Genomic DNA, 20,622 nt, shown 5'->3' on the forward strand with positions numbered 1-20,622 from the left:
AAAGGACCTAGACTAGTGTTAACGTTGTTAAATAACTTAGATCTATCCCTATGGATCGACACCCGACACTACTACGTGGTAGGATTATGTGCTTGTAATCCGACATAGTAGCATTAGAGTAACTAAATATATATTTATATATTTCGAGTCATCAGTATACTGAAGTGAAGGTGTTTGTTTAGATGAGATGCCAAGTGAAGAATAAAATGTAGACTTGGATATTTGAACTTCTTTTTTAAATTTAAAAAAAGGATGATGACTTGACTGGTATTTCTCTCTGCTCTTTTCTTCTTCTTATTCAATAACTCTTTAATTAAAAGGTACGTATTTGGTGAGTTCTGACTCCATAATTTTTTGTTTTTCTTAATTTAAATCATTGAACTTCTCCTTAAAAGTTGTTTTGCAATATTTTGATGGGATGTTTTGGCATTTAGATATGTCTTTCGGCAAAAATGCAATTGTTTTTTTTCTTTCACCTTTTGCAAAGGGGTATAGGGAAAAAATAAAGAAAATTATGAGGGCTGTAGAGAAAAATTATGAGTTTATATTGCAGCCGCCAGCTAAGCTGGGTTTTGTTTGGGCTTAAAGCGGCCATACGGCCCAAAATCAGTTGCTTCCACAAATAAGTAAATTATTGTTGCCCGAGTGTGTTGTTGCTATTTTGCACCTGCTACCAATTTTTTTTTGCAATTTGACCCTGAAACTATCTGGTAGCAGTAGCACGCACAAAATTAGGTTGTAACTTGTAGTTATTTAATTAATCAGTTATCACATGTCACACATCATACTGAAAGTCTAAACAGAAGGGACATGATATATTTTGATATTATTATTGCTACTGTTGTCGTTGTCATTACCATCTTTAGAATTTAGTTTAATAACATTATCATTTAATACGATTTGGCCAAGTTTGAACGGGAAAATACAATAACAAAGCGGTAAAAAACCTCAAAAATTTTAATATTGAAGGGATCTTAATTATTTAAATATGTTATTCAGTTTATTGTCTTTCTCATTTATTTTATATGAATAATTTATCATAGAACCATATTTCGCCAACTAGAATTTGCGTACTTGATCGTGTCAGTAGAGACTTCTAATTCTAACTCCATACGATAAATTCTCTACAACCTCGATCTTCCGTAGTTCGTTATTGTTTGCTAATATGCTATAAAAATGAAACAGGAAATATTCATTAGCTGTTATGCAATCTCAAACATGAAATATGTACTTTTTTTGCTTTTCTAATATAAAAGAAAGAAATTAGAAAGAAACAACATAATTCTGATTTTAATAGAGAAGTAAAAATTGAAGATAACAAGCACATAATTAAATTTTTTAAAAAAGAGAGAGAGAGAGAGACCAAGCCAGTACATTGATATCAGTTTCTAACAGTACATTAAGGTACCTAATTCATTAAGCACGAACACGATGAACAAAAAGGTTTCCCCATAAGCATTACTCACAACATTTGGAAATAAAAATTAATCCTTTCCAAAATCAGCACTGTAGTGTGCACTGGATTCCAATTTCTTTGCTTCATTCAGTTTCCTAACAGCCTGTATATACATTAGAGGTCAGGTTAATGATCTATTATCCTTTATGATTAGAGTGAGGCTATGGTAATATGCATAGCGCATATTGGTCCGTATTATTACGGATCAATATTTCAATTTTCAAAGTCCAAATAGTCTGAACCATTCAACATAATTTTCATATGAACATATACTTGCAGACTACATTTCACATTTTGTAGAATTCTTTTACTATAATTTTAGATAGGTAGTGATTTTCTACCTATCTAAACAGATATTAAAAAAATTCTGAAAATTTTAAAATTTGATCTACAAGTACATTTTCATATGGAGATCATTGGGACTTTAAAAATGAAGATATTGATCCAAAAAGATTAATAAATGAAGACATATCAAAAAACATTAACATAATATTACACTTGAAAAGAGAAATATACAAAAGAGATCTGTTACCTTCATAAAATCTTCATGGATTACATAGTCACGTTCTGCACGGATGGCAGACATGCCTGCCTCAGTACACACATTACGCAGATCAGCCCCGTTAAATCCCTTTAATTATTAAAAAAACATTTATTAATAAAAAAAGCAAAATAATATATATCAGAAGAACCTTAAGGGGAAAGTCTCAATCTGAAGTCAGAACAGTTTAACTTGTAAATATACAACCCAAATTATGTAATATGACAAGCATTCTAGTAAATGCCAATCTCCTTATATCTTCAGATATATATCCAAACTGCTCCTTCCCCTAATTTTTTTAGAGGTACAAACACAAAAGAAGGTCGAAGCAGTTTGACATCTTTTATGTAAACTGTTCGCTTTGGTAGGTTATCTGAAAGGCATATGCACAATAACTCTCATATTCACAGAGTTATGACATTTTTTAAACAAAATAAAATTAGAACTGATTGATATTAATTCACAGAAACCCCTCAAGATGAAAATAAAAGTAAAATAAAAACATACTTCAGCTAGTTTTACAACAGCTTCATAGTCAATCTCTCCATGCTTGGCAATACTGGCCGCATGAATTTTCAGGACCTCCATTCGAGCCTGTTCATTAGGCAATGGTATCTCTATCTTTCTGTCCAGCCGACCTGGCCTCAGCAGTGCTGGGTCAAGCACATCAGGTCGATTTGTTGCCATTATCATCTTAACCTGTTATTCAAAAGCAAAGCATTAATCACTACTATCAATAATATCCTTCATTCAACACTGATTTTGGAATACTGGATTGGCATCCCAAAGTGGTATCTTGGTTAGAAGTTAATGCCTAACCCCAAATAAGTCCTCATCTCAATACAAAACAGATCTGACACTTGTTTTTCAGACATATCAGAAATTCTCTAAAAGGAAACACTAATGCCTTTAGTGACCGACAGACTTGATAGAAATATTTGTACTGTTGGTTTAGCAAACACTATGGAAGAGACCATTTCTTGTAGACTGGTAGTAATGCAAGTAATAGTAAACCAGAGAATTGATTACCTTGCCGAGTTCATCGAAACCATCAAGCTGATTCAGAAGCTCCATAAGGGTACGCTGGATCTCACGGTCAGCACTGGTGCCCTCACTGAATCGACGGCCGCCGATTGCATCTATTTCATCCATAAATATTATGCATGGCTACAAGAAATAACCAACTTAGTATTAGATCAAGCTACCGACATCATTTCTTCTGTCTTGTTAGGTGATTAATCCCCCATCTAAGGAGGGCCTAATTATGTTCTTAATTTTTTTTGGACCATGTAAGTCTGGAATTTAATTTTCTAAAGATAATAAATCAAAGTCACCTGATGGTCCCGAGCATAGTTAAACATTTCCCGAATCAACCTTGCACTTTCACCAATATATTTGTCGATGATAGCACTTGATACAACCTATATAATGAAATGCAACATCAATAAAAGTGAATACAACAACTCCAGTAAAGAAATATCTTCAAAGATTCAAAAGGGATAAGCTATCTAACCTTGAGAAAGTTGGCATCAATATTGCTAGCAATAGCTCTTGCAAGTAGTGTCTTTCCTGTTCCTGGTGGACCGTAGAGAAGCACACCCTGTAAGCAGAAATCATATTATTGACTATGCAAAATTATTCCCCTAATGTTGCAATTAAAGTGCAATTAAAGTGCGAAACAAGTAAAATACAGTTCACACTCTTAATTGCTCATTCTAGGGATTGAGAATTTATGTTACTTTTATGAAGAGAGAGTATTATATTCTAACTGCCTGCAAATATTATAGTTGAGAAACAAGAGAAACAGCACAAAACATTACCTTCGGAGGCTTTATTCCAACTCGAAGGAATAGCTCAGGATTCATCAAGGGCAATTCAATAGACTCCCTAAGTTCTCTAATCTGGTCAGATAAACCTCCTACAGCTGAGTAGCTCACATTTCCTGGATCCTCATGCAACATATTATATACTACAGGATCCACCTACAAAATTCATCAAATGTAACATTGAACTTGGGACATTTGCCATGATGACTAGGAATAAATTGAAATAACAAGGTTAATAATATACGAAGTATATATAATAATATATACCTCTCGTGGCAAAGCTCTCATGATTGTAAGTGTAGTCATATCAAGAACCACACGTGTCCCAGCTGTCAGCTTTTCTCTATCCACTTTGCTACGGCAACCCACTACATACCTAGGTCCGCTGCTTGCCTTTACGATTACTATGTGATTTTGAGAAGAAAAAAAAAGCAAGGAAACTTTTCAGATGCACCTATGCAAAGCATTTAACCTAGAAAAATCAGCTTTTCTCTCTGTTGATTTGTTCAAAATCACCCAAATGCTAAAGAAGTACCGTATAGGTCTCGGAATATTGTCTGTATGTCCCGTGTTAATCAAACTACCAAGATAACTTGACCATTTCAGGTATATGCATCACATGCTCAGAGCCAAAAAAATTCTCACATATTTCCAAATTTTTAAAGGTTAATGGATAAATAATCTAAGAACGGAATCCTTTTCTGAATATCTAATCTAAGAGGAAAAGGTATTAATCATTTATATCCTTGACTCACATCTCTCATTGTCAAGTGGTCGAAGAACCTCTCCAATTATTTGACCAACACTCTGCAAAGACTTGAGGTCATCTTCTGTCTTTGCAAATTCCTTCTTTGAGGCTCTCAAGTTATCTCTGACTGCATTTATCAGTTTTAACATATTGTTAGAATATCCAAAGAGTGTATGAAAAAATGCGGAAAAAATTAAAAAGTAAACAACAATACTTTCAGTTCATCCTAATTTTTCTACAATTGCAACTATCTTTCTGGTACAATTGTTAGGCTGAAAACACAGTTTTCACTAAGGAAATGCTTTTCCCAGTCTTCACGAATTAACATAAAAAACTGAAGCAACAAAGACCTCTAATCAACCCCGATCCCAGCATTTCTTCAACCTAACCGATTAACTACAAGAAACAACCATAGATCTCCTTTCAAAGAGCAACTAAATCAAGAGGGAGGGACGTTTTACCAGTGCGGAGGCGGGAATCGAGCTCCTTGTGCTGAAGCAGCTTCTTGCGGTACTCGTTGACGGCGGTCCTCCGCTTCAACGCCGCTTCGTCTCCACCCTCTCCGGCGCTGCTCATCCTTTTTCTACTTCGTTACTACGCGCTTCAATTCGATCCGAGAACGCAGAGAGAGAGAGAGAGAGATTGGGTATAATGGCGAGGTTTGCAAGCTTGTTGCCAAAGCAAGGTTCTCGGTTTATTAGCTGCCGATGTATTGGGCTTATCGATCCGGCCCAAAATATCTATCTCTTGGGCCTTTATCTGGATATATTAAATACTACTACTTTTCTCTGTACCGGCCCATGTTGATTTTGATCCATTTAAATAACGGGCCGAGCCCAAACGTAAGTGGAAGGTGCATAGTCATTAGTCATACATTGCTTCGTTGCATTTAATTAACACCATCCAAATTAATTATTAACGTTCCAATTTACAAATGAGGTCATGACAACATGTATGAAATGGTAGTACAATATTAATATTGGGTTTCTTTTTTTCTAAGTGAAGTAGAAGCAAAGATGTGTTGACCCTGCTGTCTGTACCAGTATTTCTGCTACGCATTCATGCATGTGCTTTTTCTACACCAACCTACTCACAAGAAATCAATTTACAAATCACAAAATAAGAAAAAAAAAAATTATCTCTCTCTCTCTCTCTTTTTCTTTTTATTGTCTTTACCATGGAAGGTAAAAAGTAAAAAACATCTACCTAGCAAGCGCCACTATACCTAACATCTGAATCATATATATACATATGTTTACTTGAAAGACATATATACTTGTAAAAAGAATAAATGAATATTGTAATGTAAAAGTTGTAAATTTTACTTGTGTAATTTATGTTATTTTTAATAAAATTAATTAGTTTATCTCTTTGTTAATGAAATATTTTTGTAATTAAAACAAAAAATATGGGTCGCTCTAAAATATATCTTGGTATATATTATATATATATATTTTATAAAATTTAGTTCTGGTATAATAATTTTCTGGTACCGTGTCGATTAAGTGCCAGTGAATTTTAATGTCTAACAGTGTAAGAGGTGTTGATATTAAAACATTTTGGTGGCAAAGATATAAATGTGAGATGTTGAGGTTTTACGTAAAATTAGCTGACAAAAGTGTTGAAACAAACCAAGATGCGTAGATTAGCCTCAAAAATCAAAATCAAAATCAAAATCAAAATCAATGAATAGCTTTTTTGGCCTATGAAAAAGATAATAGTTAGGTCCCCTAATTATCACAAACCCCTAAAGCGAATTCTAATTGCTTAGGTTGTACTTGCTTTTCACTTTTAGTTAGTTATATATATTTTATGGTCGGAGAAGAAGGAAGAAAAAACCTAAAAGGATATCCAACCATTACCAACTCTCAACAAACTTTTCTTTCTCATATATCCACATATATATCACATTTCCCGATTTTTTTATTTATATCCAAAATAAAATATAAATTTAAAAAACTAACCAACTAGCTAATGAAATTGCAAAACTATCCAAACCGGTTAACCATTAACCGGACTCAAATCAAATTTCCGGTTATTGGTTTCCCGGATCCATTGAAATAGTCCGGTTAACCATTAACCGGAAATTTGATTTGAGTCCGATTAATGGTTAACCGGATTTGTGAATTTTCCTTTTTTTTTTCTTTTTTTTGTATTAAAATATTAGAAATGTTGAATATATTTCTTTGAAAATAAATGGAATACAATATAATTTGATTTATTAGAAAGACTGCAACTAATAATCCGGATCAATATTTTTCAGGCCGGATTTTTCGCGGCTGTACGAAAAATTAATATATTTCTTTATGTGCTATGGGAAAAAAATAAAAATGCTTAGATTCTGAGTTATTGATCCCGGTTCAAAAGTCACTTCTATGCAATCTAGAAAATATTGTGATCCTTCTAGGACATTTAATTTATAAAAAGTTGTATCTATTTTGAGAATTCTTTTTAAAAACAATTATTAAATAAATTAAAGTTTTTGTTTTTTTTTCAAAAATAGAAACAACTTTTCATAAATTAAATGTCCTAGAAGGATCACAATATTTTCTAGATTGCATAGAAGTGACTTTTGAACCGAGATCAATAACTCAGAATCTAAGCATTTTTATTTTTTTCCAATAGCACATAAAGAAATATATTAATTTTTCGTACATCCGCGAAAAATCCGGCCTGAAAAATATTGATCCGGGTTATTAGTTGCAGTCTTTCTAATAAATCAAATTATATTGTATTCCATTTATTTTCAAAGAAATATATTCAACATTTCTAATATTTTAATACAAAAAAAAAAAAAAGGAAAATTCACAAATCCGGTTAACCATTAACCGGACTCAAATCAAATTTCCGGTTAATGGTTAACCGGACTATTTCAATGGATCCGGGAAACCAATAACCGGAAATTTGATTTGAGTCCGGTTAATGGTTAACCGGTTTGGATAGTTTTGCAATTTCATTAGCTAGTTGGTTAGTTTTTTAAATTTATATTTTATTTTGGATATAAATAAAAAAAATCGGTCACATTTCATTCCAGCAATATATATCTATATTATCAAACAACTCCAGTGATTCCACATATATATATCAAATTTCTTTTTTTATCCGTAGCATTTTTTGTTTAAAACATAACATTAAATCAACAAATTTCAAAAAAATAGCATATAGACAAACACTGATGTCACTAAATCAAATATTACTTAAAAAATTGAAGCAACGTTGTGAAACGTTTTCAATGACAATGTTTCTCTAGAGGTGAAATGTTTGTTCATTGATGACCATCTTCATTTCAGAAATTTTTTAAATTTCTAATCTGATGTGGCGATTTTAATTTTAATTTTAGAGATGTATTTCAATTTCTTATTTAGTAACTATTCGGCAAAAATTCTTATTAAGAAACTGTTTCTAATAGTCACGCTAGCCAAATAATTCGCTCAAATTATTTCTAATCACCACGTGGTCTATTTAGAAATTCTAAAATTAATTTCAGAGATATAAAAGTTTAGAAATTTTAGAGGCTTTAATTTGTAAATAATAGTAGACAATTATTTAGAAATTCATTTGAATTGCTGCCATTAATAACATTTGTGCTATGTTTTGAGATTTTTCATATTAAATGTCATAAATTTAAATTATTATTTTTAAATTCTACAGATTAAAAAAAAAGCAAGCCTAGGTAATTTAACAGATAATTAATGATAAAGCCATTCTGAAATGGACATGATACTAACCTAATGCTTACTTTTTTTCTTTTCTTTTTTCCTATAAAAATACTAAACAACTTATCCATGCAAACATACAACACAACACAACACATACCTTACCATCAATCAATTGTAGCAATTTAATATGGCATTTACAAGGAGCTTGTTCAACATTCTCTTAGGGATCACAACACATTGTGCTCTTTTTTCTTTTTGTTTTGGCATCAGCTCTGGTGGAGTCTACCTCTTTCCACAATTCTATGACCATACATGCCCACAAGCTCAAGCTATTGTAAAATCTATTGTTGCAAAGGCGTATGCTAAGGATCCCCGCATGGCCGCTTCTTTGCTTCGCCTCCATTTCCATGATTGCTTTGTTAAGGTAAACTAAAATATGATAGGTATAAATGAAAGCAATACGTAAATTAATGGACCACATGCGCATTGATTTAACCGCTTCGATTATATTTGCTTTGAAGGGTTGTGATGCATCAGTCCTGCTAGATACCAGTGGTACCATTGTAAGCGAGAAACGATCAAACCCCAACAAGGATTCTCTTAGAGGATTCGAGGTCATCGATGAGATCAAGTTTGCACTCGAGAAGGAATGCCCCCATACAGTTTCCTGTGCTGACATTGTTACCCTCGCTTCTCGAGATTCAGTTGTCTTGGTACGTTGTCAAGTTTCATCTTCAATTCTGTATGCATATATGTTTAGGATCGATATACCTGTATTATTAATTAATCAATTAATCGATGAAAAAAATGTGAAAAATAGACTGGTGGGCCCAGCTTTGAGGTCCCACTTGGCAGGAGGGACTCTTTCGGTGCAAGCGTACAAGGTTCCAATAATAACCTTCCTGCCCCCAACGACACTCTTCCCACCATTATCACCAAATTCAAGCTCCAAGGCCTTGACATTGTTGATCTTGTTGCTCTCTCAGGTACCTTTTACTTTCATTATATATATATATATATGAGTTAGGCTGGGGTGCTATGGATAGCATAGAGGCCTCTATGCTACGGCTCAATATTCGAGTTTTCAAAATCCAAACGGTCGATCCGAACCGTTCATCTTATTCTCCATATTAATATCTGCTTGGAGATCAAATTTTACATTTTTCTGAATTTTTTTACTATTTATTAAGTATTTTACAAAATTGTTGATCCAACGGTGGCTGCACAAAACAGTAAAACCGTTGGATTAGCGATTTTCAAAGTGGCTTAATAAATAGTAAAAAAATTCAGAAAATTATAAAATTTTGTCTCCAAGCAGATATTAATATGGAGAATAAGATGAACGGTTCGGATCGACCGTTTGGATTTTGAAAACTCGAATATTGAGCCGTAGCACGGAAGGCCACTATGCTATCCATAGCACCCCAGCCTAACTCTATATATATATATATATATATTGGAAAAATAAAATTAAACACATCATATTCACAATTCCTTAATTTGATATGAATTTAGGAGGTCATACCATTGGTGATACACGGTGCACGAGTTTCCGACAAAGGCTTTACAACCAATCAGGAAATGGAGCTCCTGATTACTCCTTAAACCCGACTTATGCTGCCGGGTTACGAACCAAGTGCCCCATCTCCGGTGGAGACCAAAATCTCTTTTTCTTAGATTTGATCACCCCATTTAAATTTGACAACCAATACTTCAAGAACCTAATCGCCTACAATGGCATTTTGAACTCTGACGAGGTGCTATTCACGCAGAGCGTACCGACGATGAATCTTGTGAAGTTATATGCCGAGAATAACGAGCTGTTCTTTGAGCAATTCGCGAAATCCATGGTCAAAATGGGGAATATATCACCTCTTACTGGTTTCATGGGTGAGATCAGGATGAACTGCAGAAAGATCAACAACCATTAATAATTAAGGAGAAATTAATTGAAGAGAAAAATGTATAATAATTAATTCTGTTTGTGTGGGTGAAAAAGGGAATATTTTATATGACTTTGTATTAATTAACTATGGTTTGGTTTTTCTTTGTTGATTTATTTGGGTGGCTTCTTGTAACCTTGAGTTAATTAAATAAGAGCATTTGTTTTTCATATTGGCTTTTAGAAAGAAGCATCAGTACATTAAATTTTTGTTTCTTTAATTTTGTAAGAATTTGCTCTTCTCTTCTTCAACTTTCAAATGAGAAAAACCAGTTTGAAATGCGTTTAAAAAATTTAAATCAAAATGTCAAAAATCAAACTCACATCTCTCTGGAAAAAAATAATATCATCATTGCCTATTGGCTCCTCAATATTTTTGTATATCCAAATCAAATTCTGATGAATGAACTACACCTTTTTTTTTTCAAAGATAATTATTTTTTGAATGAAAGATGAGGGTCAAGCCCTCAAATCCCTTTTTCATTTATAAGAGACACAAAGCAACAAAATTAAACTAAAATAATAAAATGAAACTACCAGAAAACACTGTTCCGTAACCATAAAGTACTTTTCCATACCAGAAAACACTGTACTGTACCAGAAGTACTGTTTTCTGCTATTTATGTAAAAACCAGCTTGCTTATTCTCGATTAATTTTTTTTTTTTTTTTTTTGTGAGAAGTAGGTATGCCCACCGATTTTCATTACTAAACAAAAACCATATTACAACATTTTTTTACCTTGGCACCATTACATTGGTAACCTCTACATTAGCTAACAAAATGAAATAAGAACATACATACAAAAGTAAGGCATCAAGATAATATCCACTTGCATATGCAACAGCAAAACAAAGTAAAGAAAACTAGCAGCATCTCCTAGCCAACTAAACACAGAGACCAATTCAAGTAAAAAAAGACCCTGTAAGGCTGTAACAAGTAAAAATTACAAAAAGCTGCATCCTTCAAACATCATTCTCGATTAATTTCTTCTTTTAATCTTTGCACCAATTCGCATTTATCTGTAAATATTCTTCTTCTTCTGACCTGCTGGTGCTGGTGCTGTGAGTTAGTGCATGATTGCTTCGCAATATTCTTGTGTTTGCACGTACTGGCATGTAGACAATTTGAAGTCTGTTTGTCTTTGCACATAACTGCACTCAATGAACAAATAACGCACCGATTCCTGTGAACTTTTACACATATAGAATATACTCGGTACTCACCAGCCTCTTCTCTTCAAATTATCAATCGTCAGAATATATCTTTTTCCTCAACATTAACCACGTAATTCTTGTTATGGTATTCCTACATAGACTATGATTATTGCATTGAAGGTGTTTTGCCTACAACTCCTCATCTCCTCAGAAACTTGGAGTTCGGGTTTGGATCCAAACTCAAAATTTGAGTTACTTTAAGGGATCCGGACCCAATAACTTGACTATAATGTGCATAATCTGAATAGTCAAAATATTTGAAGAGATGTATGTATTAAGAGATTACAATCTTTGATCCGATCCGATCCAACCTGAAGGTCTGACTCGTTAAAATCATGATTTGACTTATATAATCCTAGCTACTACTTTATCTTTTTATCTTGAATCAGATGCTTTGAGACTTTCGTCATCTAATTATAAAACCTTAATTTTGGATGCAAATTAAGTGACGTCAGCGATGAACAGTGCGCGCCCCCTGATCTGCCTCACGATTTAGTTAACTTGGACACATGAATGTTTCTTGTGAATCTTTACTAGCTTCTTAGCTTCATATGTAAATTAATTCTACAAGTTCATTTCAAAATTCTATTCTTTTAATTGTTTATCTTAAATGTTAGTACAAATATAATAATAGACTGTGGGTATGATACTATCATAGTACATATTGGTCTATTAAAACTACTTGCTGACTAAATTTTACATCTTTTACATTTTTTTTTACTATCTTTAAATAGATAGAAAATCACTTCTTTGAGTGGTGTACAATTTTTTTACCTATCTAAAAAAATAAATAAATAATTTATAAAAAATATAAATTTTGATCTACAAGTACATTTTTATATGGAGATAATGTTGTGCATGAGTGCACTGCTTTTGAAATTAACTTCAAATTAAATTCAGTTATAACTATTCTAATTTCAATCTAATTTTATAAAAAAAGAAACGAATTTTTTATTTAAATCTATATTTTTAATCTTGAATGAAAGAAAAAATTGAAAGCAAAAACAGACTAGGCCCCAAACTCTAAATATCTGGCCTGGCCCATCTTCTCTCTTCTCTGCTTCACCATAAAAACAGACTAGGCCCGGCCCAAAACTCATCCTAACGGGCTAACGGCCTGAGCCTACTTAGCGAATGACATCCGACAAACCCATCTTCTCTCTTCTTTCTCCTTTCAATTAACGAAACAAAGCTCACGCGAACCCCAAATCTCTCCCTCCGACGATCATCAATCAATCAATCAATCAATTACTCGACCAACCACACCCGCCTTCAAGCTCAAAAGAAAGAATCGGCGTGCATCACTGCTATTCTTCTTAACCCCGATTCGATTCGGTTTAAGCCATGGTAGCAACGCTACAATGGTCTACTTGCTATTTTCTATAGCACAAGTACAAGGTTCTAAGTTTTAGGTAAGCTACTTGAATCAGATGCTTGTGTGTCAGTAAATTTTGTTTATTACTGGCTTGCTTGATGTTTTTCTGTTAATTTTATAACTTTCTTAAGGAAGGTATCCATTTTTTTTGTTTTGTTTTGTTTTTTGCTGAATTGGTAAATTTAGCAGGTGTATACCAATGGAGGGTCTTCATTACAACACCCTGGCACCATTCTCTTTCCAAGACCACAACTCATCTCTTTCAAAGACCTCCAAAGACAAACCCTTATCAAAGGACCCAATCTTGGTACCCAAACAAGGCATGCACTTTGATTCTCCCGAAGAAGCCTACGAATACTACCTGTCTTACGGCTACCGCACCGGGTTTGGGGTATCGAAACGTAGTTGCCACACTGTTGATGGCATTAAATACCGTGCTACATTTGTCTGTTACAAGGGTGGCAAACCAAGGATTAAACCGGGTTTGAAGGCCCGTAGGAGGCTAGTGGCCAAAACTGATTGCAAGGCCATGATGGTAGTGAAGTACAACTCTCTCCAATCGAATTGGGAGGTGGTTTTTCTTGAATTGGAGCATAATCATCCATGCAACCCTGAAATGGTACGGTTTATGATGTGCTTCAAAGACCTACCCGACTGGCAAAATGAGCACCAGCCATTCAATGCCAAAACGCGCCTCAACCCGAAAATTCACTCGGGTCGGGGCCGGCCGCCCAAGCCAAAGGAGTTTGTTGAGAGGTCATTTGCACAGAGAAATTTTGGTAATGAAATGGGTAAGTTGAGATTTTTGGAAGGCGATGTGGAGGCATTGTTGGTATTTTTTGACAGGATGCAAGCACAAGATCCGAGTTTTTTTTACAGCTGGGATATGGACGATGAAGGCCGGTTGAAAAATGTGTGCTGGGCCGATGCTAGGTCAAGAGCCTCTTATAAGTATTTCGGGGATGTTGTTTCGTTTGATACTGTGTATCTGACAGACCGGTACGTAATGCCCTTCGTGGCATTTCTTGGGATGAATCACCACGGCCAGTTTGTGCTGCTCGGTTGCGGCCTCTTGGGAGATGAAACTGTAGAGACGTATCTGTGGCTCTTTAAGAAATGGTTGAAATGCATGGATGATAAACCCCCTGACGCGATAATCACGAGCCACACACCAGCTGTCGTGCAAGCGGCAGCCTTGGTGTTTCCAACTGCCCGGAGACGGTACAACCTCTGGCACGTCATGAAAGAGCTCCCTGACATGTCAGGTCGTCCTGAAGATAAAGAAACGGTTAGCTTGAGGTTTAAAAAGGTCGTGTACGACACACTAACCACTGCTGATTTTGAAAGAGAATGGGCAGATATGACAAAACAGTACAACTTATATGATAATCATTGGATGACTGCACTTTTTGAGGAGAGGGACAAGTGGGTCCCAGCATACATCAAAGACACTTTCTGGGCTGGTATTTCTACTGTACGTAGGAGTGAGAGGTTGGAGGCATTTTTTGACGGGTATATCACACCGGAGACTACTATCAAAACTTTCATAGAACAGTATGATACAGCAATGAAACTCAGGATTGATAGAGAGGCATACGATGATTTTAGGTCTTTCCAGCAAAGCCCGCAAGTTTTGTCAGGGCTAACTTTTGAAGATCAAATTGCAAAACTGTACACTATAAACATGTTCCAGAAGTTTCAAGACCAGGTGCGGCAACTGATGCATGTGAATTGCAAGGAAGTCAGCCGGACCGGGTCTATGGTCACATACACCGTGACAGTGCTGGGTAAAGATAGGAGGGTCGATTATCGTGTAGTGTTTAACAGCTCTGAGAAGGACGTGTGGTGTGTGTGCCGATCTTTTCAGTTCAAAGGCATTTTGTGTAGTCACGCACTAGCTGTTCTGCGTCAGGAACTGGTAATGCACATCCCAAACAAGTATGTAATGAACAGGTGGAAGAAAAATTACCGGCTTTTGCATGAAAGTGAAAATACCGAGGCAGTAGCATCCCCTCCGTCAGAGCCTGCAGCTCCATCACCTGTTCAAGAGCCAGCTCAGGCCGAAGAGGTGGGTCCCACAGACCAGGCACGGGAAACAAAGAATTATGATCATTTGTACAAACACGGGCACCAATATTTTGCAGATATAGTCGAGCTAGGTGCAATGGACCAAGATGCGATGGATTATGCACTCTCTGTGATGAAAGAGGCCAGAGAGAAAATTTTAAAGAAATTTGAGGAGTCGAGAGGTGGTGGTGGTACAAGCATTAGCGCCACATCAGTGTCAGAGGAGAAAGGGAAAGGGAAAGGGAAAGGGAAACAAAAAGACAGAGAAAAAGAAAGAGATAGAGACAAAGGTGGGGGTAATAAAGGTAAGACTGGAAGGAATGCCGGTAAAAGTACAGCTGTACCTGGTTCAAGTATGATCCATGGTTTGAATCCTATGTTAGTGCCACCTATGGGTGCACCACCACCTGGCATGATTTACATGCCAGTTCATCCCCATGCTATGGTATTCCCCTCATTTACAGGTGCCATGCCTCCTATTCCATCTCCGATTCCTGCTCTGCCAGATACCAGTAATGTGGCACCTGAAACTGAAAAACCAAAGAAGAGGAGGAAGAGACGGGGAAGTTGACCTGGTTTATTGCTAACTTTGCTTGTAAGCCCCCCCAATTCCCTCCTCTCTCTCTCTCTCCCCCGTCTATATTTCTCTCTTATTGCTTATCTCTTTAATTTTTTTTTTCTCTTTATTACAGGTCTAACACTCATTACATAGCGTGGTGTGCGGGTGGTACCAGGAAATCTGCTACTTCTGTTTTGATTTTTTTTTTTTTTCCCTTTTAGATTGGTTCCCACTAGCATAGTTGTACCATTACAATTTGCTGTTAAATTCTGGTAGGTCTTCCTAACTCGTGAGGTTGATTCCTGTAAATTGTTCTCTATTAAAATTAGACTGATAATTGTTAGTGTAGTTTGGAACAGGAGGCTTAGTGCAATGGCACGAGTTCAATTCTCGAGAATAGATGATGGGGTGTACTGGGGTGTACCGGGACCCTTTAATTAAAAAAAAAAAAATTGTTAGTGTAGTTTAGTAACCTTTTAGTTTGATTTAATCTCATCAATTTAGATTCATTAGTTGTCCTTCTCTCAGCAGGGCTTAAAGTTTATCTGTGTTTGCTTAGTTCAATAATGTAATTAATTTGGATTTCATTATAGGATTTAGCAGATTCCCTTGTGTGACACATAAGTGATAACTTTATTTTAGCCAGTGAGAATAGAGGCCTAAAATAAAATTAGCAACTTGACCCAACAGCCCCAAATCAAGAACTTACCCAAGATAATTAATTATCTGGCCCAATTAACAACTAACATTACCACTCTTTTTGTTTATTGAAGTTCCATCAGAGGTTCTCTTTTTGTTTATTGTTTAACGAGGGTTCAAATGTTTTTTTTATTTTGTGTGCTATGTCTCTACTTTTAGGGCAAGAATAATTTAAATAACTTAAATATATATATATATATATATATAGAGTACGGCTAACGCGCTTCCTCTAGCATATGAGCCGAAATGCTTCCGATAGAAATTTGAAATTTCAAAATCCAAAAAGTCGATCTGAACCGTTCATCTTCTTCTCCATATTAATATCTGCTTGGAGACCAAATTTTACATTTTTCTGAAATTTTTTACTATTTATTAAGCCACTTTGAAAATCGCTGATCCAATGGTTTTACTGTTTTGTTAAGGCACCGTTGGATCAGCGATTTTCAAAGTGGCTTAATAAATAGTAAAAAATTTCAGAAAAATGTAAAATTTGGTCTCCAAGCAGATATTAATATGGAGAAGGAGATGAACGGTTCAGATCGACATTTTGGATTTTGAAATTTCAAATTTCCACCGGAAGCATTTCGGCCCATATGCTAGAGGAAGCGCGTTAGCCGTACTCTATATATATATATATATATATATAATTTTTTTCATGCATATGTAGAGATTATGATATTTCGACTTTAATTTGATTAGTATCAATGCAAAAAGTACACTGATATGGATAATTTATATATGTTGATTCATATAAATTCAAAATTGAAAAGTGATAAGTTTTTTATATGCTAATAAAATAAATAATATAAATCACATCTAACAATTATATTGTAACGTACAAAGTTTAAAAAAATTGTTATTAAAATATTAAAAAATTATAAAGACATTTAAACCCTCCTCTTATGTTCGTTTGCATATGTTTATATATATATATAGAGAGAGAGAGAGAGATAGGCTAATATCAAAACGTTTGCACCAACCCCTCCCGTGCAACCAAGTCATTTTCCGATTTGCAAAGTCCAAACGACCGATCCGAACCGTTAGATGTTTAATCCATATTGAAATGTGCTTGGAGACCAAATTTTACATTTTTTGGAATTTTTTTGCTATTTATTAAGATGGTTTGAAATCGCTGTTTTCCAGTGGTGCAGAATTTTAATAAAAACAGCGATTTTCAAACCATCTTAATAAATAGCAAACAAATTCCAAAAAATGTAAAATTTGGTCTCCAAGCACATTTCAATATGGATTAAACATCTAACGGTTCGGATCGATCATTTGGACTTTGCAAATCGGAAAATGACTTGGTTGCACGGGAGGAGTTGGTGCAAACGTTTTGATATTAGCCTATCTCTCTCTCTCTCTATATATATATATATATATATATATATATATAAAAGCAATGATTTGCATAAATATATAAGTGTGGTGGTGGTGTCAAGGATAATCTCTTCTGACCAGACACATAATCTTTAATTAACACCTCATCTAATCCAACCCCCATGCATGATGCATGTATAACCAACCTTGTATGCGTGTGTGTGTGTGTAAGATAAGAAAATTAAGATGTGATTAATTAAAAAATGAAGAAGCTTCTTGATTTTATTGTCGGTACAAGTATGATCAATAATAGAAGAGATGAGGTGAAAGGTGTTGGCACCTTTTAGAAATGTCAAATTGCAAGATCTTTTCAATGTCAAGTCCATATACAAAATCATTAGCTTAGACTAATTAATTGGGTTGCTTCATCTTTTGATTTCTCGCCAACTAAGCCTACTTAATTAGGAGGCAATCTACACCTTCATTTTTAATTAATTTATTAATTTAAAAGGCCTAATATGTGATTTGTCTTCCCTTTCTTTTTGTCGGTTGTTGATTTTAAATTTCAATTAATTAGGAACCGCTTATTAGATACCTCTGATTTATATTACAGAAGAACATTTGTAGATTAATAGAAGTTTATATTAATATTAATCTACAATTAAAAGAAAATTTGTTATATTAATTTTGCGGCGTCCCAAAACCAAATTGAAAAAAATTGATAGATACAGATATACTTGTTTGTTGGATTCAGTTTCAATTTTCAAAGATGCACCGACGCACGTGTGCATATTACAGTTGTTTCCTCGTTCACGCAAGTAGCTCACAAATTTTATTTTTTTAGTAAGAGTAAGACTAAGGTGATACGGTTCAATATTTGAGTTTTTAAAATTCTAACGGCCGATTTGAACCGTTCATTTTGTTCTCCATATTAATATGTGTTTGGAGACCAAATTTTATATTTTTTGGAAATTTTTTACTATTTTTTTAGATAGGTAGAAAATCATTTGATCTAAAAAATTATGCACCATTCAGATATTTAATTTTCTACCTATCTAAAAAATAGTAAAAAATTTCTAAAAAATATAAAATTTGGTCTCCAAACACATATTAATATGAAGAACAAAATGAACGATTCAGATCGATCGTTAGGATTTTAAAAACTCGAATATTGAGCTGTAGTACCGTAGCCCTCTATGCAACCCATAGCACAGTAGCCTTAGTAAAGTTGGAGATTGAAGTATCAAATTGTTTTAGTATTTACAAGCATCTACTTCCTCAAACTATTAGAGTTGCTAATCTGATGTGACAGGTTTTAATCCAATTTCAGAGATGTGTGAGAGTTTCTTATTTAGAAACTATGCAGTAAAATTTCTTATTAAAAAAATATTTATAAACTCCATGCTGACTAAATGATTGGCTTAAATTATTTTTATTTTTTAATTTGTTGCTTACGTGGTTTAATAGAAACTCTAAAATTAATTTCAGAGATGTGAGAGTTAGAAACTTTAGAGAACTTAATTTCTAAAAAGTGATTAACAGTTATTTAGAAATTCAATTGAGTTGCTAGGATGTAGATGTTCTAAATAATTTTCTTTTGAATTTCAAACTAATGACTCTCTTACGGAAGATCATATTTATTTTCACTGAATTAAAGACTGACTCTCACAATTAATTTTATTAAAATATCTTATTAAGTGATTATATAATTAATTTAGGTTTAAGTGAGTACAATGATGATGATCTTCTTTAGAATTGGACCGCTTGAGGTGAATATAGGTAAAAAGATGAGACGAAAATGCATCCATTTATTCTTTTATTAAACATTTTATTTGCAGAATTTGCAAAAAGGCCCTTCACTTTTTCATAAATTTCATAGTTTGCAAAGTTTTCAAGTACTGAAAAAAGTGCCACTACAATCAGTCAACAAAAATTATGTCAGAAAATAATTTAGAATGAAACAGAATTTTACAATTATAAGTTTATATTTTATTTCAATATATCATATCCAAATAAGAATTGCATTACATTTTTCATATCCAAACAATTGTTTTTTTAATTATGGATTGTAGTAAGGTTTTCTGCAAAATGTCTCTTTCTGTTTTTTTCTCCTCTTTTCTTTTCAATCAGACAAATGAGGGGACATGCCTGGCCCAAATGAGAGAGACCAAATATGCGGCTCTGGATATTCTGTGGCACAATTCAGTGTTATTCAATGTATATAATCCTATTCTTTATTTTTGTTGTTTTATATCACCCAAACTAGGTTTTCTGAATCATTTCAAAGATAAGAGGCTAATTAATTAGGTTTTATTTATAATTGTTGAAACTTAATATTATACTATTATTAAGAAATTAATCAAATTATACATCTCACCTAACTTTTCTGCTTAAAAAAACAAACAAACAAAGAAAACTCTTCAACATACTATTTTATGCAGTTTATCAAGCAATTAGCATATTGAATTATAATTCAAAACTTCAACATTTGTCATATTTACATTTGTACTTACAAATTGATAATTATTTTACTTTTCTTAAGATGATAAATAAAATAGGATTGACATTTGATTTAAAAGTTAAAGGTGATACTAGATGGAAAATGGATAGTCCGATACGAACATAGATTCAATGCAATACCTAACTGAGTATAATTAGATATGAGCCGTCAGTTTTAACTTGACAGGAATCACAAAACAGACACCCCTATATCTAAATAGATACTGAATTCCAATCGCACGACTAGGAGTTAATGAGAACTAATTGTACACAGTTAGGTACCTAGGAGGATACATATTTGTCTGATTGTCCGATCAGACATGTTTGATCCACGTCAAGATTCATACATTCATTTAGATTCAGGGGTCGTAGGTCTGACCAGACATCGGATCGAAATTGATCCAATGCCATCAGAACACCAACACCCACACACACACACAATTATAACAGTATATGGGTGTTCACTTTTTTGCTAATAGTGTTGGATTGCTCCGGTCCAGACACAGAAGATCCGAATTATTTGTTGTTAGCTGGGGACAGCAGTCTCAGCACTTAAAAATAAACTTTTTTATCATTCAGGCTTGATACTATTTCTCTGTAATAATAGTAATAAAGAAAAGAGGGTGACAGGGACCTAATTGAAAAGTTTGCCATGAAGAGAGAGACATTCTCCAGAGTCCAGACTCCAAAGGCAAAGGCAAAGGGGAAATATATAT

The 20,622-nt window shown here is 34.1% G+C and overlaps 3 protein-coding genes across 5 annotated transcripts in view; 2 read left to right on the forward strand and 1 right to left on the reverse strand.

Moving 5' to 3' along the window:
- LOC144562918 (26S proteasome regulatory subunit 10B homolog A) overlaps positions 1–5,283 on the reverse strand; it is a 32,770-nt gene extending 27,487 nt beyond the window's left edge. The window contains exons 1-10 of one of the 2 annotated variants that reach the window (XM_078312283.1): positions 5,033–5,283; positions 4,579–4,698; positions 4,091–4,227; positions 3,818–3,979; positions 3,511–3,597; positions 3,332–3,418; positions 3,027–3,164; positions 2,505–2,696; positions 1,989–2,087; positions 1,309–1,559 (exon numbers count right to left, since the gene is read on the reverse strand). In XM_078312283.1, coding sequence (XP_078168409.1) covers positions 1,485–1,559; positions 1,989–2,087; positions 2,505–2,696; positions 3,027–3,164; positions 3,332–3,418; positions 3,511–3,597; positions 3,818–3,979; positions 4,091–4,227; positions 4,579–4,698; positions 5,033–5,147 — 1,212 coding nt within the window. In that variant the 5' untranslated portion in view covers positions 5,148–5,283 and the 3' untranslated portion in view covers positions 1,309–1,484. Of the gene's footprint in view, positions 1–1,308; positions 1,560–1,988; positions 2,088–2,504; positions 2,697–3,026; positions 3,165–3,331; positions 3,419–3,510; positions 3,598–3,817; positions 3,980–4,090; positions 4,228–4,578; positions 4,699–5,032 lie in introns of those variants that run through there. The other variant, XM_078312285.1, reaches the window with a different exon arrangement.
- A 3,093-nt stretch (positions 5,284–8,376) lies between these two features.
- LOC144563382 (peroxidase 72-like) lies at positions 8,377–10,343 on the forward strand. Its single transcript, XM_078312852.1, has 4 exons — positions 8,377–8,654; positions 8,752–8,943; positions 9,051–9,216; positions 9,746–10,343. The coding sequence occupies exons 1-4, from the start codon at positions 8,418–8,420 to the stop codon at positions 10,159–10,161; spliced, it is 1,011 nt and encodes a 336-aa protein (XP_078168978.1). The 5' UTR covers positions 8,377–8,417; the 3' UTR covers positions 10,162–10,343.
- Positions 10,344–12,673: 2,330 nt separating this feature from the next.
- On the forward strand, positions 12,674–15,716 carry LOC144562917 (protein FAR1-RELATED SEQUENCE 6-like). 2 transcript variants are annotated; one of them, XM_078312282.1, is made up of 3 exons: positions 12,674–12,799; positions 12,952–15,424; positions 15,522–15,716. In XM_078312282.1, the coding sequence occupies exon 2, from the start codon at positions 12,962–12,964 to the stop codon at positions 15,398–15,400; it is 2,439 nt and encodes an 812-aa protein (XP_078168408.1). In that variant the 5' UTR covers positions 12,674–12,799; positions 12,952–12,961; the 3' UTR covers positions 15,401–15,424; positions 15,522–15,716. The 2 variants fall into 2 exon arrangements, with proteins under 2 accessions (XP_078168408.1, XP_078168407.1); XM_078312281.1 differs by having other exon boundaries at positions 12,705–12,799; positions 12,949–15,424.
- The last annotated feature ends 4,906 nt before the right edge of the window (positions 15,717–20,622 follow it).

This window comes from Carex rostrata, chromosome 12 (assembly GCF_964058835.1).
Source record: "Carex rostrata chromosome 12, lpCarRost1.2, whole genome shotgun sequence".
Classification (NCBI taxonomy): domain Eukaryota; kingdom Viridiplantae; phylum Streptophyta; class Magnoliopsida; order Poales; family Cyperaceae; genus Carex; species Carex rostrata.

Excerpts from the sequence above, each read along its gene's own strand:
- LOC144562917 (XM_078312282.1), top strand. The coding sequence starts at position 12,962 with ATGGAGGGTCTTCATTACAACACCCTGGCACCATTCTCTTTCCAAGAC.
- LOC144563382 (XM_078312852.1), top strand. The coding sequence starts at position 8,418 with ATGGCATTTACAAGGAGCTTGTTCAACATTCTCTTAGGGATCACAACA. Across the intron at positions 8,655-8,751 it reads TCCATGATTGCTTTGTTAAG|GGTTGTGATGCATCAGTCCT; the intron begins GTAAACTAAAAT and ends TTTGCTTTGAAG. Across the intron at positions 9,217-9,745 it reads TGATCTTGTTGCTCTCTCAG|GAGGTCATACCATTGGTGAT; the intron begins GTACCTTTTACT and ends ATATGAATTTAG.